General features: G+C 39.0%; 1 protein-coding gene across 3 annotated transcripts in view; it reads right to left on the bottom strand.

The window, feature by feature from the left end:
- Positions 1-4746: 4746 nt before the first annotated feature.
- Positions 4747-27870, bottom strand: part of LOC146650000 (ELKS/Rab6-interacting/CAST family member 1-like) — a 148622-nt gene continuing 125498 nt past the window's right edge. For all 3 annotated transcript variants that reach the window (XM_085387895.1, XM_085387896.1, XM_085387897.1), the window contains one exon: positions 4747-6750. In XM_085387895.1, coding sequence (XP_085244021.1) covers positions 6613-6750 — 138 coding nt within the window. In that variant the 3' untranslated portion in view covers positions 4747-6612. The remainder of the gene's footprint in view (positions 6751-27870) is intronic.

The following is a 27870-nucleotide window of genomic DNA, read 5'->3' as shown; positions in this document are numbered from 1 at the left end:
TCGATTGCACAGCACTCTTAGGGTCCCACCACAGGACTTCAAGTTGGGCAGAGGTCTTGACTTTGGCCCATTACAGTACCTTAATTCTTTTCTTTTTCAGCCTTTTGTTCTGCTGGTGTTTCCATGGTTACAACATTTGCTTGGTGAGGTGAAAGGTCGGTCGTTTGATTCCAGCTGGACAGAACTTTAGGATTGCATCAGGAAAAGCAGCGGGTGTAAAACATGCAGAGTTACCCTTGTGACAAAATTTGTGGTTGGTCATTGAGCCTCATCTGCTCAAATCTATATAGACCATAGTCCATATGCACAGTTTGGGCCAATGTCCTGTTTCATGACCCAGTGTCAGCCAAGCTTTAGCTGTCAGAGAGATGTCCTCACAGGTGCACCGATGGCTGACTCAGAGGCTGCAGAACAAGCCCAAATCATCACCCCTCCACCACCGTGCTTAACAGTTGGTATGAAGTGATGAGTTGGTATGCTGTGTTTGGTTTCCACCAAATGTGAAGCTGTGTACCATAACCAAACAGCTCCACTTTGGTCTCTGACAAATGAACCACATTGTTCCAGAAGTGTTGTGGCTTTTTCAAATGCCGCTTTGCAAAGTTAAGCTGTGCCACATGTAGTTTTCAGAGAGAGGATGCTTTTTCTGGCAACCCTCCAAACAAGCAAAACTTGTCCAGCCTTTTTCTAACTTTTAACTAACATGCTAACTGAGGCCTGTAGAGTCTGAGAAGTAGCTCTTAGGGTTTTTGTACTTTCTCTGATCATTGGGATGAATTTGCTGGAATATCCACTCCTGGCGAATATTGAGCCATTATGTTGAGTGAATGATCCAGAACAACACTTCTGCTTTTATAGAGGTGCTCACACTTGCAAACGATACCAGGCTGCTGCTTACTATCTTAAGTCCTATGGAAGCAGTAAGAGTGAACTTAGTTTTTCATAGGATTGTATATCAAATACAATTTACCGCCACTTTATACAGATTTTGAACTAGAATGTTGTGATTATTATTTTTTCCTTATATAACTTGACGTATGGACTGGCAAAACCTGTTTTGTTACAGAGTTGGCCAGACTGAGACCATTAACATCATTGCAGTGGCACAGAAACAAAATGTTAACATTTTTAAATTGCTGAAGGACAAATCATCAACTGTTTATGGTTAGTCGGTCTTATCACTTGCACACATAAGCATACCTGTCATGTGAAAGTACACTGTGAGGTCTGTAGAGAATGATGCTGCCAGAGTAACTGTAGTTAATGAATGCAACTCCATTTCTATGATTTGTCTTTAGGCCTCTGAAGGGTTCACCCCTGGTTGTGTGGGATTGGCCCTGTGCTCTGCTTCTCTGGAGCTGTTTCACAGTTTGTTTTTCTTTCTTTGCCAGCTTTAACAGCTCTCCAGATTCCTTTGTCCGTGGCGATGTGGGACAATACTGCACATGAGCAGCAGTCAAGAATCAAGGGGATTTAGCATTTAGTGTTGAAGTACTTGGAGCATTGTGTTTCCTGTGATGCTTGTGCTTTCTGTCGCGCACAGCCTCAGTTTTCCAGCCTGAATGCACACATGCGCATATTTAAAGAGCACAGATTTGTTGGACTGGAGCACAGATTTAGACTTATGCGAACTTGCAGGTGAATGTAGCTGTAATTGTTCCTTAAAAGTAAAATGATGTGGAATCATAATGATTGCAGCTTTTCTTTTTCCTCAAGTGAGGAATATCACATGCAAGCCTTTTGAAAATAATCTTAATATCTATATTTGAAAAGTGAACATTTAGACAACTTTAATATAAAAATATATCCTTCTTTAGTGCATATTTCTGATGTTTAGACATGCACTTTTGTGCACAGGGCAGGTAGAAGTACATTGTGCAAAGTTAGAGCTGTAGAAGAGATGGGATGAAGTGTTCAATGGGCCATGTTTCCACTCATTTCTACCTCCCTCCCCCTTCCTCTTTTTCTCCATCACATAAATCAGGGAGTCACAAAGGCGTATCTCTTTCTCCTCCTCTTTCTCGCTCTGTCCATCCCTCCTGTCTCCCTTCACTGGCTTTTATTGGGACAGTAGATAGAGAAAGCAGAGCAGATCCTCGACACACACTAACACACGTACAAAGCGTTGCCTTATGTGAAGCTAAGCACCAGCATGTATGCTACATTTACAGACTGCCAGGAGTTGGTTCTCTGAGTGTTGTGTGAAAACCAGAATGGCCATAATAACAGGATGGCGCTTTGATCCCTAAATAGAAATTCTTCACAAGTGAGGGCAAATGTCAGGTGAGGGTCGAGGTTCAAGGTCAGGCGAGCTGGGCAGGTCTGTTAAACCAAATTTTCCAGCCGAATGAGTCTAACAACTCCTTTAAACATCTGAGTCATCTTTTTGTGTTAGTTTAAATTTAACTACTGTGTCATTTTCAGAAAATTAGCTACAATTACTCATATACACTTACCGGACACTTTATTAGGTATACCTTAGTAGTACTAGGTTGGATCTCCCTTTACATTCAGAATAGGGCTGTGCGATATGACGAAATATATCCGATGACAAAATGAAAACATCGTTTCAAATTATACGCTATGGTTTGTTTCGTGGTGTTGCAAAATACACTGTTTACAGCAATATTTTTGCATCAGGGCACAGAGAATACCAGCATAGCCAGTGAAGATGAGGAAGAATCAGGTAGCTGCAAACAGAAGGACCAGTCAAAACAAATCAAGGGCCTTATTCCTAAACGAGGGGCTACCTTTGTAGCATGGACTTGGTTTGGTTATAAAAAGTGTGACACAAACCAGAAAACTGTACTATGCAAATTATGCTGCAAACCGGTCCCCACCACAGACTCAAACATGACAAACCTCTTCTACCACCTACGCAAGAATCACGTGAAAGAGTATGGAAAGAGTTATATAGTTTCATGCATCGGACTCTAGGTACATGACGCCCAGCTGAAAACACCTCACACAAGTAGAGTTTCCCAAGATTCACAGAATTTACAGAAAAAGCACTATTTTGTGATATATATCATTATCGGGATGAGAAATGTCCTATATCGTGATATGAGATTTTGGTCATATCGCACAGTCCTAATTCAGAACTGCTTTGTTTCTTTATGGCGCAGATTCAACAAGGTGCTGGAAATATTCTTGGTAATCTGGTGACTGTGGAGGTCATTTGAGTACAACGAACTGTCAAGTTCAAGAAACCAGTTGATGATTTGAGCTTTGTGATATGTAGCATTAACCATCAGAAGATGGATGTAACGTGGTCACGAAGGGACGGACATGGTCAGCAGTAATACTCAGGTAAGCTTTGACATTTATACTGTACTCAGTTGCTATTTAGAGGCCAAAAGTTACAGATTAATACACCATCAACACGAGCCTGAGCCGTTGATACAAGGCAGAATTCCAAATTCGGACCCCCACCTTCCAAACGTTGCAGCAGAAATGGAGACTCATCAAGCGAGTCAATGTTATTTTTAATCTTCTACTGTCCAACTTTTGGTGAGTCTGTATAAATTTATAGCCTCAATTTCCTGTTCTGACACCCAGTGTGGTCTTCTGCTGCTGTAGCCCATCTGCTTCAACGTTCAATGTGTTGTGTGGTCAGAGAAGCTCCTCTGCATACCTTGGTTTTAAGAAGTGGTTATTTGAGTTACTGTTGCCTTCCTATTAGCAGACTAACCATTCTCTTCTAGTATGAAAATGTAGTTCAAACAAATCAAATCAAAATTTAGTTTATTTCACAAGATAAGAGAAATAGTTCAGTGTACACATGAAAAACACGGCAGAATGAAGGAGGCAAAGGGAATGGAAAGCTGAAGTCAGAAAAAAAGGACAGATCTACCTAAGTATGCTCGCTAGCTGCTGTGAAAGAAAGTTAGCTTTTATGAGTTTTTTATAGTAGTGGAACACAGTAGGGCTGTGTGATATGACCAAAATCTCATATCCCGATATAAGAATTCTATCGTCCTGATAACGATATAAATCACAAAAATGTAACATTTTCTGTAAATTCTGTGAATCTCAGGCAGCTCGACTTGCGGGAAGTGTTTCCAGCTGCGCGTCATGTAGCTGGAGTCGAGTGTTTTAACTGATGCATGAAACTATACATTTTTAGACATAAGTTGTGAGTATTTATTACACGGCGTGCTGCGGGGAAAAGCCTGTTCTAACGTTTGAGTCTAAGGTTTATTTTTTAGCACCTGGCGGCTCTTTTTTACTTCTCGTCCGTAAATAATCTGCTCTTTCACGTGATCCAGTTTATTTTGAAAAGTCTCAACAGGATCTTGAACTTTATTGTGAAAGGTTTATGTGGAACATAAACATGCGGACACCCGATGCTGTTACCGTCGTTGTTGCAAACGACAACGCATAAAAACATGCGCTTGTCTGTCTGTAGTGTGGTTATATTAAATATAAGAGAAAGAGAGAACTTTAAGAAATGAATATAGCCACTACAGTGACCACCAAAACGATGAAAAATATTGCCGTAAACGGTTTATTTTGCGACACCACGAAACAAACGATAGCGTAAAATGAAACGATAGACGTTTTTATATCGTCATCCGATATATATCGTTATATCGAACAGCCCTAGAACACAGGATACTTTTTACATTTGATTAAAATTGATCAGGGGGCACAATCAAGCAGCGTTTTCTTCGTTTCACTTGTCACATATCCCAGAGAATCTGACAGCGAACAAACCAGAGAAAATAACAGGCATGACATGAGAAATAAAGATAAATCCATATTTTATTACATTCTCTCTCAATCTGATTTTTAATCCACAAGAAATTTAAAGTGAGTCCCAGTCATCATCACCCCCAGTGACAAACATTATCAGTATAAAACAGACAACAAATACTGAACTTACAACACACTCAGATCTGCTGGGGTCCCCTCTTAAAACACAACCACAAAAAAAAAAGACATCTGAGGAACCTTCAACCCAAAGCAGCGTGAGATTTCAGGTATCTTTGAAATGAAGCTTCTCGTTTGCACCCCTGTGACTTTAAGCTTTTTAAAACGCTGCTCAGGTGCCAACAAACAAAAGCTGTTTTTTCCTTTTTTCTCATGAGCGTCCCCAGTCAGATTTGAGAGCGTAATGTGAATCTGTGTCTTTAGATTTTGTGTCCACCAGGTGTTTCTTACCAGGAAGCAGCGCTAAACAGTTCCCGTCATGGCCTCATCACTCAATACAGTATAAGGGATGGGGGGGGGGGAAAGAAGGAAATTTTGCTTCAAGCTGAAACAATTTGAACCTCTAGTGCTCACTGCCGTAAAAGTTTAAATCATGCTAAGGCTGTCAGCGCTGTGGGAGACATGCAGTGTCATTTCCACTGTAGACAACAAGAACAAGAAACTGAGTCTGAGAAAACATTCCCGGTGGACACAAAGCCTTCTGTAGGTGCAATACACGTTCCCAATAACAGTGTCCAAGGAAAAAAAAGAAAAGACTTTGACGCATTACCATATGCTAGCATACCAACCAACAGATGACGACACTTTCAGTTAAACAAGATTAGTGTTTAATATATATTACCAAAAGCAAAAAAATATATATAACATTTACTTTATATTTTCTCCCCTCCCAAAACAAAGAAAAAAAGACGTTTGACTAAAGGTAAATGAGTAAAGTTCAGACTTGACACCTCATGTTAACGCTAAAGGGATTGTCATAAAAGGGGTTTTCTTATCTGAACCTAATTTTGGCATGGGCGCCATAAATGAAGGAGACGTGTGATTTTCTGTGGTGAAACAGAAAGTCAGACCATCCATGCCAGTGTGTCTTCATAAAGGGAGTTTTGCGAGTTATTTACTGTAGTTTGTACCTTTCATCAATAATGGGAAACAATAGATTAAAGTGTCATGTTACCCCTGACGAAAGTTGTGTATGTGTTAATTAAACCGCTCCCTTTACAATTTACACAACTATCTAGAGAATACTGCTGAAAGAAACTGCATGTTAGGACATTTCATCAGACAAAAACAAAGAAAGTGGAAAAAAAAGGAACCTAAAAATTACAAAGATAGCAGCAAATGATGTAAAGAGCCAAAGGCAGTTGAAATAAACATATTTTTGAATCTGAACTAATACAATAATGTGGCAACAGCGTGTAAGAACCTGGCAAGCTCAGCTTATGTTCAACTTTTTGTTAAGGTTTGAAAATACTTTTTGCCCCAAGTCACGAATACAAATCCTCCCGTTGAATCCCAGGACATGGGAAGCTCACTATAAGGTGTCGCGTATGGCCAGTGCAGTAAGGGCTCTTTCTGTGTTGGGGTAGTAATGTAAATAAATGTAGATTATCAATTATTTCTAGCTGACTTGCATGCTGATATAGTGCTCTAAACAGAAAATTAAAGCAACTAAAGCCCAGTTTTCAGTAATAATTTGATTTTTTGTCTTAGTTCCCCTTTTCTTTGAAGGCTGGGAACGTATTCCTATTCATGTGCAGCACTAATTTTATTTGTGCATCGGGGAATTATGGGGCCAAGCTGTGTTAAATGTTTGCCTTCTGACTTTAAATACGACTAAATGTTTGAATGTAAGCTTTTTAAAAAAAAAAATCATTTTCTGCCAGTGTGTGCATTAGTGTGTCAGCAGCTGTCCTCCAAGGCGTTGACAACTTGCTCTAAAATGTCAGGGCATCGGTCGGCGATCTGCTGCAGGACTTGATTGGCGTACTCCTGGAGCTCCGCCCCCTCCCTCTCGCACAGTGCTAACTCCGCCTCCAACTGAGGAAAAAAAGGCCGGAAAGAGAGAAGAGAAAATTTAGACTTTTTTTTAAAAGCCAAAAAAAGAAATACTTTCATGAAAAAACGTTCATATTAACTTTCTCTCTGATGGTGTTCAGGTCTGTAGGATAAATATGCAGCCAGTTCGTTTAGCTCAGAGTAAAAACTAACAGGGTGCCACTTCCTGGATTGAAAAATCAAAACAAGGCTAAGTGCCAAAAACTGCAGTTCCACAAATATCCACTAGAAGTTGTGTCCAAAACACACTGACGTCATGTGAACATAGCTAAAGGTTTGTCCATGACAATCTGTTAGCATCTGTTAGCTGAGCTTCACCTCAGCTAATGTTATTCACTGAACTGAAAAGGTGTGAAGTTAGTATCTTGTTATCTGACCAATAATACAGCTGGCTCTGTAGATAGTTGTCCTAACAGTCTGTTGAGCTTTTGAGTCAAATTGTGATATTTTATTTCTAATTCAGCACTAAAAAACATCTTAAAGTGCACAACTATACAACCTATAAACAGAACTTGCTAGCATAAAATGCTAGCTTAGCATTTCACCTTCTCGTGTAAATAAATAAATAAATTAGCTCCCAGACAGTCAAAATGCCCCCCCCCCTAAACAAACAAACAAACAAAAAAGAATAAAAATGGGAATTACAAAGCACTGGGTGAAGTTTTTATGCTTGCTATATCTACTTTTTACCAAAAACAAACAGCTAGCTTTAAATGAGAGCAACAAATTTATTTTCCATTAGATGTATTATTTCTAAACAATCAATAACATCTGACTTCTTTGTTGGTTATAATGATTTGACATTTCCAGAGATAACACAAATGTGATATGCTGATAAACTACTAAACTGAACAAGAATCAGGGTAGCTGTTTACACCTATATCTTGCTAAGCTAACTAGCAGGTGGTTATGTCTAAGAAGAACACCAACTATTCTGTTAGTATTTTGACTGATGAGAAGAAAAAAAACAGTCCAATGGATGATCACTGAGCAGGGTTTAGGACACACAAACAAACACACACACACACACACGCATCAGACTTCAATCTTAAACACCAAATTGTAGTTCTTTCTGTTCGGACAGAGTGGAAAATTTCTCTGAGAGAGCGCTGATATTATTATCTTTGGCTGCAGTTGGGCTGAGACGTCAAACCTAACTGACTTAATGACCAATACATCTGTATCAATACGAGAGCCGCTGAAACGGCCATGTAACACAAGCCCACATTTATGTTTGTCTGTGTGTGAGTATATGTGTGTGTGAGGCCTGGGTCAAATATTGGCTAATATTCCCTTGTTAAGTCTTAACCTCTTCCCTCTGCTCTCATCTGTTATCCAGAAAATCTCAGTGGTATTTTATATCACAGTGGCTTTATTCTTTATGTGTAAAACTGATGCAAGTAATAACACTATTAATGATTAATGATAATCTATCTAATAAATTACTTGGAAAAGGAAGTCATTATCCATATATCATGCTGTTATATTAATTATTGGAAATAGGCCACAGTTGTGTATAAAGGCACAATGAAAGTGCTAATCAAAGACACTATCAAGTTGCATTTTGGAAAATGCAAGATGTGCATCAGGGAATTTTGTTTAAATACTTGGACCAGAAAGACAACGAGCTGAACGCTTTACCACAGTTTTGAAACTCCTTTTGTTTAGCATGCAAGTCCCCAACTTTCAGGAAGTTAAAATGTAAACTGCTGAAATGTCATCGAGGATGTTAAAAAAAAAACAACCCTCTTTTAATATGAATCCAAGTTTGTATTGAATCTTATTAGCTGTAGATCCATCCATTTTCCCTGGTGGAGCCTATGATATTAGTGGTTACTTCTCAGTCACAGAAACAGAAAACCATTCATGCCAGCAATGAAACTATAGCTCATCATCTTACTCCTTTGCTTCTGTTTTTAGGGGTCACCACAGAAGATAATCTGTCATCATCACATCCTTTCCCCAGTATCCTTGTTTGTCACACCAACCCTCCTCTGCATGTGCTTCTTTGCTATAATCACGAACCCTCTCTGTAGTTTTCCTCTTGCCTGGCAACCCCAGCTTTAACATCCTTTATACGATATAGCCACTATCCCACCTCTGCTGTTGTCCAAACCATCTCAGCCTTGCCTCTCAACCTGAGTTGTCCCTTTGATATGCTTATTTCTCATCCTGTCCCTCTTTGTCACTCAATAAAAAAACCTAGTATCTTCAACTCTGCCACCAGCTCTGCCTCCTGGCTTTTTGCTTCAAACCATACATCACAGCAGGTCTCACCACCATCTTGTAAACCTTGCCTTTCAGTCCTGCTGCTATCCATCTGTCACAAATCACCCCTGACACTTGTCTCCACCCACTCCACTCTGTCTGCACTCTCTTCTTTAGCTCTTTTGTGCACGGTCTGTTGCTTTGTGTAACAGGGCAGCCCTTAGCGGCTGGAAACACAGTGAGACAGACCAAGGCAAGTGTAGTGGAACAAAGTATTTATTCGCTATACGGCTCTCCTTACAACAATTAACTTGTCGAGCTTCTTCACAGCACAAAAATCCATCCTCTAATGACAACTGGCAGCCTTAAATATGTTCAGCTGTCACAGACTTAACCATTATTCCACTCTCAGGTAAATTCTTAAATCCCAACCTTCCACCACAGTATACAATATATCAATAAGAATAAATAAATACATAAATACATTTTCACATTTACATATTAATAAATACTTCACACTTTAATGTTACACCAAACCCAATATTATAAAAACCCAGAAACCCAAGCACAAAAAGATTCACCACACTCTCTTTACCAATGGTCTCTCCCGGAACCTTTAAATGGTGTCTGGACCCCCGGGGAAACATTTGCCCAAACACCTTGAAGAGGACACAGGCAAGAAAGGTGAGTAATCATTAACTTACAAACACTTATTTGCACCACTTTTATCCCTAGATTTCACACACACACTTGCATTAGTTTTCCTTATTGGTAAACCTTAATCACAATCTCAATCACCATTCTTCTCTCCTGACAGACAACCACCACATTCCTTGACGAGGAGCAGCTGTGCAGGATCTGAAATAAGGCTACCAACTGATTTTAAAATTCCCAATAAATAGACAATAAATATTTAAACTTCTTGTGTGCAAATCCATGCTTAAAGTGCAATGCTCATAAAGTGCTTGATAAGGTGCTTTTAATAAAGTGAAAGGTGTGCTCTAAAGTGCTATACAGACAATACAATATAAATAAATGCAGTAAGGGAGTCCTCTTCCTTACACTTTGTATGGCTGACTTCATATATTTACACTCACCTGCCTTCACTACCTCTACTCCTTGCATCTTTACTGTTGCACCTGCCTCTCTTTCATTCACACACATGTATTCTTCTCTCGCTTCTACTGAATTTCATTCCTCATTTGTCCAGGCTGTCTTCTACCTGTTCCCTACTATCACTGCATCTTATCTACTTTCACTTAACTGCAGTGAATGGGAAAAAAAACCACACAGACACAAGGAGAACATGCAAAACTCCAAGTCGGAAACCAGAAGCTGAGAGGAAACCAAGCTACCTAAACTAAAACATACGATTTTGTAGAGCCAAAAAGAAATGCTGACAGGCAAAGAATTAATATAATAGGAGAAGATAATCAAAGTAATATGCAAGAAGAGAATGGGACCGAACTGGAGAGACTGAGCAAGTTTGGCTCAAATTGGCATATTCGGAAAGCCCCATTAGTTTCAGACAGCAGGGAACAACCCCCCACAGCAAAAACAACAACAAAAAAATTAATGACTTATTCAGTCTTTCCAGGTGATGTAAGCAGAAAACAGATGCTTTGCAAAACAACAACTTTGGAGGTCTATGGAATAATTTTGACACGTTCGTTTAGGCCTCTGATGAATCACGGTTGCGTGGAAGTGATGAGCTGTCAAACAGAGTGATGATTTTTGAGCACATAGTCCAACTTTTATCACTTATCTCTCTTTCTGTTCTATCTGCCCTCATTATCTGCACCTTGATTTTTTTTATCATTTCCACTGATTTGCTGTCCTCATTCTTACTCTGGCCAATGTCCTTGCACACTCGTGTTGGAAGAATCAGAAAGCCCCGCTACACTTTTCTACACTGGTGGTGTTTGCAGGTGATTTAGCTTAACGGCCTTGCATTTTAGTTGCAATCACCTAGAAAAACACAGCAGTAAAGATAAGAGTGTAAGACAACTGAGAAGAGATAAATAGTTTAGTATCTGTCTGCTGCATCTGCTTTCTGACTCAGGCAACCTTGACCTACACCGGAGGAAAAAGACTTCAAAAAGTGCCTAAAAATCTGAAATTAATGTGTTAAACACAACTTAAAAACAGGATGACGATTAAAAAAAAAACAAGAGCCATGCTATTATGAGATTACGTTATAGCACAATCCTCATGTGTTTTTAGGCATAAAATTGATCAGTAATGTCTTGAGGAAATAAAAAAAGCATGTTGGCTACCACCTCAATCATCTTACTTAACGAACACCAGAACCGCTGTAATAATTTGCACATTTAGTTTTATAAATTCAATGCCTCTTGTGTCCATAAGAACATATCACATCATGCAGAACAGTCGACTCTGTGGTCATTGGCAGCTTTTATTTAAAACCAGCTTTAGGAAAATTTTGATGTGTGCAGTCTGGAGCTTGTTTTTAAAATTTAGTCTGTCATTATTGGACTGGTGATTTAACAGAAAACATTACAATGCTGCAACATTTGTTCCCCCTAAGTTTAGAAAATCGGCTGTTCCTTAATTTTTGGGTTTGTGACTAATTACAATAACCAGCGTCTTCTTACACTCTATCTGAAATTGTATGCACAATTTTTACAAGGGCATACATTTTTTGGTGAGATCTAAAACCTGCAGGACACCGGCCCTCAAGGCCTGGAGTTTGACACCCCTGTTGTAGATGTTCACATCTTGGACAGGGAAGACAGATATTTTGACAGAGCTGTGCCTAACCGGATCAACCTACCTCTACGAGGCTACCTCTTCTGCGCAACATTGGTTGATCCGGTTAGGCACAGCTCTGTCAAAATATCTGTCTTCCCTGTCCAAGATGTGAACATCTACAACAGGGGTGTCAAACTCCAGGCCTTGAGGGCCGGTGTCCTGCAGGTTTTAGATCTCACCCTGAGTCAACACACCTGAATCACATGAGTAGTTCATTACCAGGCCTCTGGAGAACTTCAAGATATGTTGAGGAGGTAATTTAGCCATTTAAGTCAGCGGTGTTGGATCAAGGACACATCTAAAACCTGGAGGACATCGACCCTCGACGCCTGGAGTTCGACACCTGTGATCTACAATGTAAGAGCAGTTTCTCCTATGATATACCATAAGACCTGTGGAGTGATTGTTTGGTCCTCTTATTATAGGTCCTGGCAAACCTCACTGCAAGTTGTGCAGTGTTGTGCATGCTGTGCCGTGAAGCAGAGAAAACAGATGACTGGAGAGAGGTGATGGCCTACGACACCAAGAGAGCCTCCAACTGCCAGTCCACCCTCAGCCATTTGACTTTAACAACTTACATGGCTATAGGGTGGGCAATGATTCACAAAGATGTCCTGACATGTCCCACTAGAGGTTAAATACCTGGGACTCCTCGCCAGCTTTTAAAACTATAGAAGGCTTTCAAGAGGTCTTAAAGAGGTTCTTTAAGAGGTCATCTTAAAGAACCTAAAAGAAATCCAGTTGCCTTTGAGTCAAGCACTATCGTGAGATGGATGATTGAGGATATAGCTACTAAGTTTAATTATATTAACAGATTTATAATTAAGGTCCCTCGTACACTAGCTAATAGGGTTGATGTCATTGATAACCCACGGTGCCTATTGGCAAAAGTCATATAGGATAGGTTATTTAAGTCACTTTAGCCTGTCTAGAGTTGCTGCTTCCTCCGCAAGCTGCTTTGCAACCTACGTCTGCATGTTTCTTCTTTTCATTGTGTCTCAATCATGTTCAGATTTTTGTGATGTCTGCTCTGTTCAGTACCAAAGGTCTAACCGCTTTTCTCTGCATAGAACAAAACAACTGTACTGCCAAATGTAAATTGCTGCACATGGAATAACAATCATCTTTTAGACCAAAGTGGCCCTGACTGAAATTATTTCGTGACCGACTGTAAGGAAATCTCTAATATGATCCCCTTTTTCAGTAATGAAAACAAAAACCAATGTGATGACCTTGATTCCCCTCTTGCTTCCCCCCTTTTTTCATGCCTGCAAGTATAATGGTCTCCATTAAAAAGCTGAGTTGCAACATTCTTAAATTGTTACAATTAACCCAGGGAGAAAAATATTCTCATAACTGATATCATGACTGATATGATGAATGATGGCCAGAACTAGAAAAACAAAACACAGCTTTCTTTAGAAAATGATCAAAATTTAATACTCGGTAGGGGAAGAAAAAGTCTCTTTGTTGCCAAGCAATAGACTTCCTCTCTTGCTACACATAATCCAAAAGTTGTTAATGACCCAAAGAAATTAAATATAAACAGTTTCCAGGTATGAGGTACTAGCTTGGATGTTTTGGTTGTAAGCTCCCATGGATCGTGTCTCATGCAATCACAGTGTGTGGTCAGAGAGAAATGCAGACGAAATAATGAAAGTGGGAAAAATTTGCCAGATTCATGACTCTTGTAACTGCGTGCGTGTTTGTGTGTGAGTGTGTGTATGCACATGCATGTATGTGTGTTTATAAGTGTAGGTGTTGGTGAATTGGTGTGTGATCCAGTGGTTTGGGTTTTGACATGCCAGGTGTGTGTGTGAGTGCACAGCGTGAGGCTAAAGCAAACGCTGTAAGCTTGAGGTCGGATTTATGGAGTGGCAGAGAGGATTGTGGGAAACAGAGAGGTAGACAAGGTAGACAGAGGTACACGTAAGTTGTGTGTTTGTGTAATAGAGAGAGAGTTTGACGAAGATGATTTTTACTGCAGCCATTAAAGCTCCATTATGGTGATGGATTACTATCTATCATGCACACGCACACACACAGAAGCGCAGACGCTGGTTATCAGCATGAGAATCAGAGTGAGGTACGGTGTGTGCACACTGACCCTTTGACACACACTGCAAAGGAATGCTTATATTTTCTAAAGGAACCGTAGAGATAGCGTGCTGAGATTAACGGAGAGAGAGAAACAATCAAACAGCAAAAGGCAAAAAGACAGAAGAACAAATATATAACTAGAATGCATTAGTATCTGTAAGCAGAACAACTGCCTGCTGCAGACACACCAGCATCTTCTGCTTTGTTACTACAGTTTTTAAGTTAGAGATGATTATGAGGCCAGAAGTCTATGGATGCAGCTTGTTAACTAAGCTCGACTTGGTGTTACCCGATAACTTCTAACTAGATCGTCTCAATTAAGAACTCCACTTCATTCCGGGGAGTTCAAAAGAACTATACATATAGTACAATCGTATCTAGAGCCAGTTTTTGTTATTTGTTGCCTTTTTTTGACGTTATTGTGTCAGGAACTGGTAGTTTACTGACATTAGTGATCAACAGTCTTAATTTCATAATAGAGGGGCTAAGATGGAGAAAGCAAAAACTATTCAATTTCTTTTCATTGAATTTCTGGGTAAATTCAACACAGATCCTTCACATAAAAATCAGTTGAAAAATCGAGGGTAGAGAAAGGCCGATGTACAATCCAATTAGTGCTTAATATAGTAAAAAACAACAACAAACAGAGCAGTTAAAACAAAAAGAAAAATACCGTGCTTAACACATTTATTAGATCTCCACACAGTCTAAGGCATATGCCACAGCTGTCTTAAATTAACAGCATTGGTGATTACCAAAACCAATTTTTAATGTTTTTGTAATGGTTAATCCATCATATTTTAATGCTAAAATATAATTATTGTTGTTTTCCATCAATTTTCATTAATTTTTATACACAAAAAGCTGAAAAAAATTGTAAATTTTATTTTTTTCTGTGGTTTAGCTGTTGATTGTTATGCTTGATTAATTTAATTTAATTTAATTTAATTTAAATAATTTCTGACTTCTCAGAGACATCCAGTGTGCCAGCTCAAATCTGGGTATAAAAATATAAATGTAGCTTTTTAAAATAATAAATAATAATATTATTTTTATAGTTTTAAATTAGTTTATGACAGATTTCTAAAATATTTGAGTTTTCTTGTTTTTATAACAGCTGATCTAACAAATGTGTTAACCTCTGTATATTTTTTATGTTTTTATATCGTGTTGTATATTTCTTTCTTTTTTTTACAGATATTGGATGTCTAGGACTGGCGGGACATTTAGAGCTATAAAACAAAAGTAGAAAGTTCATTCTTAACAGTTTGCTGATAAAGTGTAACAATAAAACACACAAACTGCAAGAACATTAACATGTTAAAACTGACAGAAAAAAGTACAGCTGCAAAAAAGCAGGAAATGTTTAGGGTAAAAGGTGAAACGGTTGTTTTTGCATTAATGATATAATCTGCTTGAAACAACACTGGAGAGTGATCGGTGATGTCGGGATACAGAAAAAGGCTAGTGAGCAAATTTTTGCCTAATGATATCCCGCAAGAGCATAAATGCAGGAAGTAAAGATGCAATCACAGAAGGTTTATGGAGCTTCTCTGAGTGGTGCTACAGAAACTCCTTTATGAAGAACAGCAAAGGGATAAAGTATAACAGGCCTACACAGACGGTCATAATCCCTGTTGCTCTGCCCGTCTCTATTTAAACCATTATACTCTAACCGGCTTATACTGTATGTAGACTGCTTTAGAAGTTGGCTGCCTTTACTGCACCAAGCCCAAAAGCACCAAAGTGTGTGTGTGCTTTCCTGCCCAGGCAGCTCAGCTAATAACACGAGCTAACAAGCTGCAGTGGGAATAGAGCTTGAGGACTTGTGCCTTAAACTGTTCCTTGAGGACTAAAACACTGCACCGTTCAAGCATCGCAGTTTTCTTAAGAAAAAAAATCATGGGAAGTGTTTTTCAGGCAATTCAGCATCACTTGGTAATTTTATTTTATTAGGTTATATAATCAGCCAAACTGACTACAGGAACATATTCATATTTACAAGCCCAGAGTGTGGGAGGAGTTTCTTGGGAGGGACACTCAAATCTGGGAGCCCTCAAACCTTCCGCTAAAGGTGCTTTTGAATATATGTGTGGTAACTGTAACAGTGGGATACTTTTAAAGGGAACCAAACTTGCAGAGCGAGACCTAAAACCTTAATCGGCCCTAGAGGAGTGACTATATGTGGCTGGACTTACAACACTAATGGCTGCAGAAAAAAGCAGCAGAAACAGACTGCAGCATTAACTGTATATACTGTAGGTGTAACCTCCCAGAAGGCCAATCTGAAAAGATGGCAGTTTAATATAAAATAATCCACAGTTCTAAGGTTGTACAAGAATTTATTTATTTATTTATTCTTTGGTTTGATTTAGTTTTCTTGTTAAAATGAAAGTGCTACTTTACATGCAATGCAAAGGTGCAACAAAAATAAGCCTAGATGTTTTAAAAAAAATGAATATGCTTTTAAAGAAGAAAGACACCAAGCAAGCTAAGGAGGGTCCAAAGCACTTTTCAAAAGCTGGGCAATTTATATTAATATATCTAAAAGCTTTATATTGAGCAGTTTCCCTCACTAGGACTGCGGCCAGGCAAAAATCTTAAAACAGAGCTGAGAAAAAGACGTGAAGAACCTGTGTGGTACTCACACTCGCTGTTTTTAAACCTATAGGTGCGCAATTTTTTAAATATATTACTTTAGTTTTAAATTAGTGTTACAGCTCATAGCATGGCATACTGACTGACTCATCAAACTTACATCAAACACTTAAAAACTCCTAGGAAGTCAAGTTTTTTTATTTATGATGTCAACATGTATCTGTAGTAATACACAAGGAAAAATATAAAGCCACATATCATTTTGAATGAGAACAAGTAAGAACTGAAGTAAGAGGAGGTGTGTGTCTTGAATGATTAAAAAAAACTGCATAGCTATCAGTTTTGAATTTTATCAACAAATTCTATCTTGGCACTCAATGCCATGCCGGAAAATCATCAATCATATTCCACTGTACAAGACTTCATTTACAATTCTTCCTTAAAAAAACACACACACACACACACAAACACACATATTTCTCTGCTTGCATAAAGCAGTGAAAGTATGACATCTGCACAAAATTAATTGTTCCACAGAAATCTGTGTAAAATGTTTTTATGGCTGTACTTAAATAAATTCCTGCAGCATGGCTATAGAGCATCAAAAGGAAGCTGGTGAAGGAATAGCAGCACAAATACATTAAGCTGCACTTCGACAATAGCAGCCACTGTAAAAAAAAAAGTAAATAAAAAAATAAAAAAAACCCAAAATGCTTAAAATAGAAATAAAAAAATCTTAGAGTAGAAAGCGTTTTCTTTGCATATCTTGTTGTGTTTGAATTGACATCTTTGACCTTCACCTGCTGCTTCTTATCAAGAAAAAGGGAGAAGAAAGAAAAAGATAAAAGTGGAAAAGAGGTAGAGATCGAAGGCAGAGCTAAAATGGTGTAAGAGAGAGAAAGACAAAGGTGGTGGAGACTCAGCAAGGGTGAGTGACAATAGCAGAGTGTGGAGTGGGAAAAAATATTTCAAAGAACAGTGAAAAGCAAGAGAGGAGAGTAAAAAGACAGAAGAGGGAGGAGAAAGTGATAACCAAAGACAGGCGGAGATCAAGGGTAAAAGAAGTGAAAGACAGGAAATGACAAATGCATGTAAAAAGAGAACGACTGGTAAAGCCATTAAGACTGCATTCAATAAATCTGCATAAAAACCAGCAGCTTGTCTGTAATGACCGACGAAGGCCAATGTGTGTGTGTGACTGTGAAAAAGGTGCAGAGGACATGTGCATGTCTCACTGCGCCTCTTTTTAGCTGTATTTCTAAGTATATACTGTGCACTTTACTTACACTGTGAGGACATCAAAGTGTGTATACTGTTACACTGTGGAACTTCCCTGGTATGAAAACTTGGTTTAAGTCAAGTAATGGTTATGGTAATTTAGCATGAAGTTAATGTGATGCATTGTCCTCTGAAGTCATGCATACACAGCTTCGTGTGTGTGTGTGTGTGTGTGTGTGTGTGTGTGTGTGTAATGATTGCTGAGGACCTCAGTGTCGTGTTTAGAGAAAAAACAATCATCCTCGAGCAGGAAGCAGAGCTGCCTAATGAAAGCTTAGAGAGACCCCAGACCACAATGCAACACAAATAGATGAGCCTTAATGTCTGCTCAGCTCCCAAACGTCTCCTCTCCACCCCTTCCTCCTCTCTCTCATCTACTACTCAACTCCCGTCTTACAACTTCATTTAAACACAGACACATGCACTTTGATTTATAGCTAATTAATCAAAAAGCTCAGATGAAGGCGCAAGCAAAACAACTTCCCAAGTAAATGGAGATTTAAACCATCTACTTCAATCTAATCTAATCTTGCAGCAATCTAAATAACAATTCTGAGTTGTGAAACTCTCAAAGTTCAGCTTCTATCCTTCCACCATATATAGAATCAAGTTGCAGTTTACACCCTATCCACCCAGACTTGAATAATAGCGTATGTAAAAGTTTATATGATTGAAACAAACAATGGCCAGGTTTACAGTGACAGTAACGGGTTTATTCTTTAGGCTGAGTGAGCAAAATTTAAAGAATCCACCTCTGGGCTTTTAAGAGAATTCATGAAAACAACAGCTTAAAAAATCTCCAGCCGTGACTGTTCGCTGGGGGCTGCACATTCACACTAAACTATTATGAAAGACAAAGCCACAAAACAGAACGACAAGCAGACAGGAAAAGTAGTTACACTGGAAAACTATCACCACACCTACAGTCTACAAAGTACACTTTTAAAAAAAACTCACAGTGGATGTTCAAATTCAGCATAAACAGATACACATTCTCACAACTGGGCTATCACTGCCATTGTTGTACTGTAGTCACGCTCTGCATTATCAGTTGTGATGTTAAAGTTCCAGCTCAACCCTGTCCTGTTTTTCTATGTCCTGTCCATCAAAAGTCTTCCAATCAGTGACCTTAAAACCACGATGGGTCCTAAAGCAGACACATGTGGTCTGTGAAGAGGGCATCAATTTGCTACAGGGCATCAGGGTGTAGAGCTGAAAAAACATGATAGTGTGCATTTGAAACCTAATTTGTACCTCTGAACAGACTTCAAAGTTTTAGTTAAAGAGCATTTTTTCTTTAACTTGTTATTATGAAATCTCCACTGAAATATCAGTGTTTAGATTGGTTGCCTATAAATCTTTCTTTTAGTGCTGCCACCGTGCTGGAATTTTCCCATGCTAAAGGGGAAGTATGTCAGCAACTGCACAAACAAACCCAGGTTAGCTGTAAGTCTATTAGCATATCTTCAGAAGGCAATGCCACAGTAATTTTCTCACATTTTCTTAATTTATGAGATTGCACACCCCTCAAAACTGTAGTTTCAAACCTTTTCTTGTTATCCGAGGAGTCAAATACTTGTAAATCACAATGTGCTGAACACGGCTTTCTCCACAAGAGTCTAATAGTATAAGCAATATGTAAAAGTTCTTACCAGATGTTTGCTCCAGCGAACATCTTCTATGTCATAACCGCAAACCCCTCTGAAAACCTACCGCGAAACCTGACGTGAACTTCCCAAGCAATGTCAGTACATGCTACACAGATTCAGTATTGCATTTCTGTACCACTAATTCCTCCTAACAAGCAAACCTTGGTTTGATCGCAGGAAGAGACATCAGTCCCTGTTGGTATCCAGCTTACAAACATGTGAAGCTACTCGCTGTGGTAACCCCTTGTGAATAGGGGAGTCTCTGAAAGTAGATTCTTCTTTTTTTGATTTTGTATTGTTTTGCACAGTAGCAATCCTGAGAGTTAGCTATGCTGTTAACCGAAAACAAGACAGTCAAGCACTTGCGTCTTACCGACAAAAACTGCTGCAATACCATTCAGAATCACTAGAGGGCCAAGTTATCTAGCACAGCTTTAGAGTCATTTAGAAGGGCCAATTAATCCTAATTTGAGAGATAACACTGTCAGTTATATTTAGAACTACTAATTTCACTGCTCTTATCTCCACATAACAGCTACAGAGTCTTTAGTTTTCTCTTCTTTACAAAAGCGACATGTCTCGGGCTGCAGGAGCAGAATGGTACATCTCCATTGCAGTGGAAGTTTGTTAAAAAGCCATGAGTCACTTTAGTAGATTTAACAACTGTGAGGCTGTGGAAACCTCACAGATTACTTGTTGTATAACTTAAAAAACAAGCAAAGAGAAAGCTCATTTCTCTCTGACAAGCTTATTATTTGGAGATCACACTGTAACAACAAAGACATTTGAAGTGTGTAATTGTGCGGTGTTTTCTTTCATTACAATGAGTTGTAGAGTCGTAAATATGAGGACTCGGTTTTCGTGGTGTTTCTCTAGTTTGAGTTGGCTAAGAAACAGTCGCAGCCACTCACTGGGAGCCGTTTGAGTTTTAGCAGATAGAGTGTCATGGGCTGACAATTCAAGCAGGATTCATAAGAGCAGTGATAAAATGTCCAACTCGGCCAATAACACTTAATACATTTTTTTTTACAGGACCTAACGCGCGCAAATGTCTTCAGTATGGGCTTAAAAAGACTCGTACACTTACACAATCTCATAGTTTTCAACAAATATACAACAAACTTGACCTTGACGGCTCTTTCAAATACTCGAACAGTTAGACAAACAGCCATAAACAAACACAGCCAAGAGATCCTTATACCTTCACTCTTATAGCCAGACGTAGGCCAGAGAGAAGCGCGTGAGAGAAAGCCTTCCTGTGTGTGCACGCGCGAGTGTGTGGAAGAATATGACGCCAGTTCTCTTCAGTGCTTGTTAGAGACGTCATTGAGTCATAAAGGTTATTATTATGACTATGGCACAGAAAACAGCCCTTTTAGTAAAACCTCTCTATTGGAATCATTGTTACTTTTGTAGTTCAGCCGAGGTTAAAGAGAGAGATGGAAACAAACACATAGAAACAGAAGAGCAAAATAAATGTCTCCGGAAGATCCATCATCATTACTGAAACTGGCCTTTTGCTAAAAGCTCACTACTGTGCTTAGCTTAGCTGAAAGATGACACGTAAAAGGCTGACCTGGATAATGTTAAGTTTCATTAGTCTAACACTTTCACTGAGTAAATGTCAGAACAGTGGATACGAGAGAGGGCCCAGTCACTCAAATGTCAAATTCAAACGAATGGCCTCATTTGCAAAAGCTCTTCGGTTCAGTTCAGTTCAGTCATTTTGTTGTCCCTGCTGGGAAAATTGGTTTACTGACAGGTTCTGAAGAAATCGCCCACAAAAAGAACAATATAAAAGCACAAAAAAACAATGCACAACTGCCACAAAAAGACATAATCCTGCACTTAAAAGAAAGAAAAAACACTAAAATTTATTTTTTTTAAAACATAAAGTATTAAAAGTTAAGGGACAGATCTACTTCTACTGCTTTTACACCTCACAAAAACACAACTGAAGTAAAAAAGAGCAGCTGTGCTTTAAAAATGAACAAACAAAACTTAAAGTGTGTTATTTTTTAACCATTTTAAACATCACTTGCACATCTTAGGGAACAAATGCTCTTTCATTTTATAACATGTATCAGTCCACACTACTTCAACACATGCATGAGATTTATATGCCCTATACATCTCCCGCTGTTCTGAGCTTCTTAATAAATTAGGTTATGGTGAAAAGTACGGGGTTACGCCTCTTAAACTTTGAATTCAGGTGTTTTCATTCATTGCCACGAGTGTATAAAATCAAGCACCTAACCATGCTGTCTGCCTTTACAAAGATTTGTGAAAGATTAAGACTTACTCACTGAATTCGAGTGTGGTACTGTAATAAAATGCTTCTGTCACAATGAGACAGTTTTTGAAACTTCTTTCCTCCTAGATGATCAACTTTAAGTGGTATCATTGCAAAGTGGAAGTGTTTAGGAGCCACAGCAGCTCAGCCTCAAAGTGGATGACCATTTTCTCTGAATCCTGAGGTGCTAAGTGGGTAAAAGTCGCCGGTAAAAGAGTCCCCCGTCATTAACATCAGCACATAAAGCCTGCACTGAGAGCTTCTTTCCATAGGGAAGCAGCTCCTGTAGGTGTAAAGTGACAAATACTTTTATCAAGTATTTACATATTGAGAAGTATTTTTGTCCAGTAAGTTTCTGTCAGACAAGAGCTATTTGACACAAAATAAAAACTTGTGTCTCGAAGGTGAATTGAGATTTCAGACACGTTTGTCACTTCTCATCTTGAAATTGCATCATCACCAACGACTACATGTCCATTAAATGGCAGCAACTGCAGTATTTATGACATGGACACAAGTTTCAGTCTTGCTGTGTATTATTTTTGGCCACCGTGTAATGAAAAATTCACACAGACGCTGAAATAAATACAATAAATGTAGTCCACTATGTAGAAAACAGGGAGTGATTTTGACAAAGCCTTCATACTTGTCAAATCTGAAAAATGCAGTCGATTGATCAAAGCAGTGATGCCAGAGGATGACACACTGAAACGCACAAGATGCATCTAAAATCAGAACATTAAAAAACCCACAAAATGTCATATTTTGAAATAAAAGAAGCCTCTTTCTACAACTCTCTCCTTCCACCAGACAAGCGTGAATATATACACTTGATTACCCACTTCATCCTTTCATCTCTGCTTACCTCATATGCTGACCTTATTGCTCTTTAGCTTTACCACTCACTGATCCTGCCTGAAAGACTTATGAATGTCTAAGTCTGTCACCACTGGTTGGATTTGGTAAAGTATGAAACTAAGCCCACTGAAAAGAATATGTTGTCTCCCCCAGCATTTCAGCTTTAGCATAAATTAATTAGCCGAAACAATTTTCTACATTGTAGTAACGGTCACTACAGGGAGTGCAGAATTATTAGGCAAGTTGTATTTTTGAGGAATAATTTTATTATTGAACAACAACCATGTTCTCAAGGAACCCAAAAAACTCATTAATATCAAAGCTGAATGTTTTTGGAAGTAGTTTTTAGTTTGTTTTTAGTTTTAGCTATTTTAGGGGGATATCTGTGTGTGTAGGTGACTATTACTGTGCATAATTATTAGGCAACTTAACAAAAAACAAATATATACCCATTTCAATTATTTATTTTTTACCAGTGAAACCAATATAACATCTCCACATTCACAAATATACATTTCTGACATTCAAAAACAAAACAAAAACAAATCAGCGACCAATATAGCCACCTTTCTTTGCAAGGACACTCAAAAGCCTGCCATCCATGGGTTCTGTCAGTGTTTTGATCTGTTCACCATCAACATTGCGTGCAGCAGCAACCACAGCCTCCCAGACACTGTTCAGAGAGGTGTACTGTTTTCCCTCCTTGTAAATCTCACATTTGATGATGGACCACAGGTTCTCAATGGGGTTCAGATCAGGTGAACAAGGTGGCCATGTCATTAGTTTTTCTTCTTTTATACCCTTTCTTGCCAGCCACGCTGTGGAGGACTTGGACGCGTGTGATGGAGCATTGTCCTGCATGAAAATCATGTTTTTCTTGAAGGATGCAGACTTCTTCCTGTACCACTGCTTGAAGAAGGTGTCTTCCAGAAACTGGCAGTAGGACTGGGAGTTGAGCTTGACTCCATCCTCAACCCGAAAAGGCCCCACAAGCTCATCTTTGATGATACCAGCCCAAACCAGTACTCCACCTCCACCTTGCTGGCGTCTGAGTCGGACTGGAGCTCTCTGCCCTTTACCAATCCAGCCACGGGCCCATCCATCTGGCCCATCAAGACTCACTCTCATTTCATCAGTCCATAAAACCTTAGAAAAACCAGTCTTGAGATATTTCTTGGCCCAGTCTTGACGTTTCAGCTTGTGTGTCTTGTTCAGTGGTGGTCGTCTTTCAGCCTTTCTTACCTTGGCCATGTCTCTGAGTATTGCACACCTTGTGCTTTTGGGCACTCCAGTGATGTTGCAGCTCTGAAATATGGCCAAACTGGTGGCAAGTGGCATCTTGGCAGCTGCACGCTTGACTTTTCTCAGTTCATGGGCAGTTATTTTGCGCCTTGGTTTGTCCACACGCTTCTTGCGACCCTGTTGACTATTTTGAATGAAACACTTGATTGTTCGATGATCACGCTTCAGAAGCTTTGCAATTTTGAGACTGCTGCATCCCTCTGCAAGATATCTCACTATTTTTGACTTTTCTGAGCCTGTCAAGTCCTTCTTTTGACCCATTTTGCCAAAGGAAAGGACGTTGCCTAATAATTATGCACACCTGATATAGGCTGTTGATGTCATTAGACCACACCCCTTCTCATTACAGAGATGCACATCACCTAATATGCTTAATTGGTAGTAGGCTTTTGAGCCTATACAGCTTGGAGTAAGACAACATGCATGAAGAGGATGATGTGGACAAAATACTCATTTGCCTAATAATTCTGCACTCCCTGTATAAAGCTTGATCACGAATCCCATGTTAAATTGTATCCACTGCTGTGTTCAAAGAGGATGCTTTTCTACACCACTTACACTGGAAGGAAAAAGAAACTCAAAAATCTAGTTTCTTAGAGAACCTAATTTGTGATTTACTCGTGACCTAAAAGTCAGAATCTCTGAGCACAAAAGCGATATAAGATGTATGTTGATGAAAGCATTTTAATGCAGCTGGACATATTGGAGTTCCCATAAATTCCAAGGTATAGAAAGTATACAAACATTTAATACAAAGGGTTGCAGACTGGATTCAACCACTACACACAGAAACCCCCTAAAAGCTTGAATCAAGAGCTATTGTGCAGCTGTTTTAGTGATTTGGTTTTTCTTGTGATATTTCATGTACGGGCTTTTCTTCAGATTGTTTATGTATTTTTTGATGTCTGATAACTTTAGTGGAAACACATTTTTCTGTTTACGTTTCCTATTCCAGTGGTTTTAATACTGTTGTGTTTGCTGGTTGTGTGTTGATACTATTTTTGTAGAACTGTAGGAGTGTATTATGATTACGATTGTTGGCACGCGTCTGCTACCTTTGGCACGTTTTTTCTGCCGGTGTTTTTCATTATGTTCTGATTGGTAATGGGATCTCACCTGGCTTTTATATGCTGTGATTGTTTGTCTTAAACCTCGCTGATGATTGCTGAAACACTTCCTTCATTTTACCTGTTTTTTTTTTGTGTTTTTTTACAATTTTAAATTAAATATAGTGTTTATAGATTTATAAATCGTTGTGTTCTTTCCATATTTGTATTGTGCATTTTTTGGGGATAAGCGGCACAGCAGAGTGTTAGTAAAAGTTTTGAGTTTGTGCCGCATTACAGAAGCACACAGCAAGATAGACAAGCCTCCAATGGTCATTCATGATTGCTGTGCATTCATGTTAATCCATATGTGGGTGCCAGACATGTAGGTTTCCGCCTGTGAGATTTTGTCTGCATCTATGGGTTTTACATGCTATTTTAGTGTGAGCCTAATGGGTTTACAGAGTGCCAGGCATTTTAACAGAGCCAGGGAGAGGCTTGTAAAGCACACACACTCACCACAAGACAGAGAAGAGAGGCTGGCACACTGGAACATGGTGGTCTGGAGGGAGTCTGTGTGCGCATTAAGAGGGTCAGCCAGGGTGATGCTGACACATGATGAAGGAAAACGAGAAACACGGGTCTGAATGAAAGACTGGCAGTGTGTGTGTGCGATTGTACATAGGCAGGGTTGGGGTCTTAAAAAAAAAAACAACAATAAAAAAAAAAACACATGGCGCCAAGTGGTGCCTGAATATGGGTGGGTTTGCAGAAAAAGAGAGGAAGAAGAAGAAGAAAGATTCAAACTGTGATGTTGTTAATGGAAACATCCCACTAAAAATAGTATAAAAAATAACTAATGAGTACAACTGCATTTCTAAAAAAAAAAGTGGGACTCTGATTTATGAATCATTTGAACCCCATATTTATTTTAAAACAGCACAAACCAAATCTGCCAATCTGCTGTCAGTGCTAGGAGAAAGGTCGAAAGTCTGTGCATAATTTTATACCTATCCATTTAGCGGATGACCACTGTACAGAACATGTAACCCTCACATATAGACTAAAGTCCAGTGAACCCCAGCCCTGGTCTCTGCTGTACTCAGTGTGGAAACACTTTCCTCAGTACACACCAGAGCATCATTCATAACTTAAAGCTTCCAGTGACCAAACAGGGTTGGGAGTGGGTGTAATTGCTTATTCAACAGTTAGCCACACATCACTAAGGATGTCAAAGAAAGACAGGCTTTTAGGAATAAATACCCTTTGGGCTTGTCTACAGCATAAAAATAACTTAATTAACTTCTAAGGAAAGCAAGAGAACCGCAATTTAATCCAATATAAAATAAAAAAAATCTGTGGGGCTGCATGGAAAGCACAGCAGATATGAACTCTACCACACAACAGTTCACCACGCTGGACACACAGAGGAGAGTGAAACACTCAGGGCTTTTTCTCTATGAATTTAATGATGTGTCCAAGAGGCTCAAAGGAGAAGCACAGCAGTTATTGTCCATCCACAGTAAAACAGTCTTCCCACCTTTATGAGTAAAACACCCTCAAAGGAGCTCACAGTAACACTGTCACTCTTTAGCATTAAATACCACATCCCTCTAACAGATCTGTACCTCACACATTAGTCACCATTAGTATTTTCTGAAAGAGTTGTAAACATGTTCGCGATAACAGCTGACCCACTTCTAAACACACTGATCTCCAGTGGTGGTGTACAGAGGACTCTGTCACTAGTCTAAGCCACCTCTGAGTTAACATCTATAGGGCCCTTTAGCTCAGCTTTTCATGAACTCCAGCCTCACTTCCCAGTGCAGGAATTAAAAGACATTCATGTAAAGGCTTTATTGTTTTTTTATGGAAAAATCCAAACAGGTTAAAGGAGAGCTTATTAGTTACTAAATTAGTTCTGAAAAAAGTTAATATAGCTCCTCCACCTCTCCTTTAGCTTCGTTCTGGTTGGCTGATCCACATAAACAGAAGGTTTGAGCAGCAGGTGTGTGGGCCCTCTGTGCCAAACCAGAGCTGTGTGCCCGAGATGACTATATTAAGAATATCCGCTCTCTCTTTACCAACTACACATCCAGCAGTGTAAAACAGAGTGTTTATAGCAGAGTGAAGTCTAAATTGTGGCTCGCGTGGATTATGTGAAGATATACTGACCCCATTATTTGAAACTTTGGCCACATTGTTGAGCATCAACATATGTATGACAGAAAATAAGGGATAAGTACCAAAGTTCCACTTCAAGGGCAGTTACATCAGGTATTAAATTTCTTCTTCAGCTTTATGTTACATGACGATTGGTAACCTCACGTGTATATGTGATAATCACCACATATACAGCTACTTTATAATAATGCAAGGATAAGTTTGACTACAGTAAAGACAGGCACAGCGATTTTTTTTGTAACTCTATTCTAGGAGTTCATTTTGCCCCTGCAGCAAAATAACAAAAATCAAAACATTGCACCCTGCCATGAAAATGGTTAATGCGAAAAAGGAAAAAAGTCATTTGCGGTGAATTGGGTAGGTTGGTCTATTAAGCTCTTTTTTCCTCTGTTGTAGATTTGACTTGGATGTGGCCGTGAGCGCAGTTTGGTACAAATGTTTTCAATATTCTGAAAATGTTTTTATAAATATAAGTTAGGAATAAAATACTGCAGGCTACATTCAGCCTCGTTAGATAAGCTTTCACAGCTGCCCACATAATCAGTTTTAATAGACTATGTTTTTCTTTTGAAAATGTAGATCTTCAGCCACTAGACCACAGAACAGTCTGCTTTTTTTTATGAAAGCAGGCTGATGGTGAAAAATGTCCACGAAAGGCCTCCAGACCATTTCTTTGTTCATTTAATGTACCTGTGATTAAATGAGAATTTAATTTTACATATCGAAAGTTTATTTAAATCGACACCACGCAGCAGCGTTTTTGAAACACTTTGTGCTTAACGGAGACATTTCCTTGCATTAAGACACAAAAAGG

This window comes from Rhamphochromis longiceps, linkage group LG17, assembly GCF_057381845.1.
Source record: "Rhamphochromis longiceps isolate RC_006_pf linkage group LG17, R_longiceps_female_GT1.1, whole genome shotgun sequence".
Taxonomy (NCBI): Eukaryota; Metazoa; Chordata; class Actinopteri; order Cichliformes; family Cichlidae; genus Rhamphochromis; species Rhamphochromis longiceps.
This window is presented reverse-complemented; position numbering and strand designations above follow the sequence as displayed.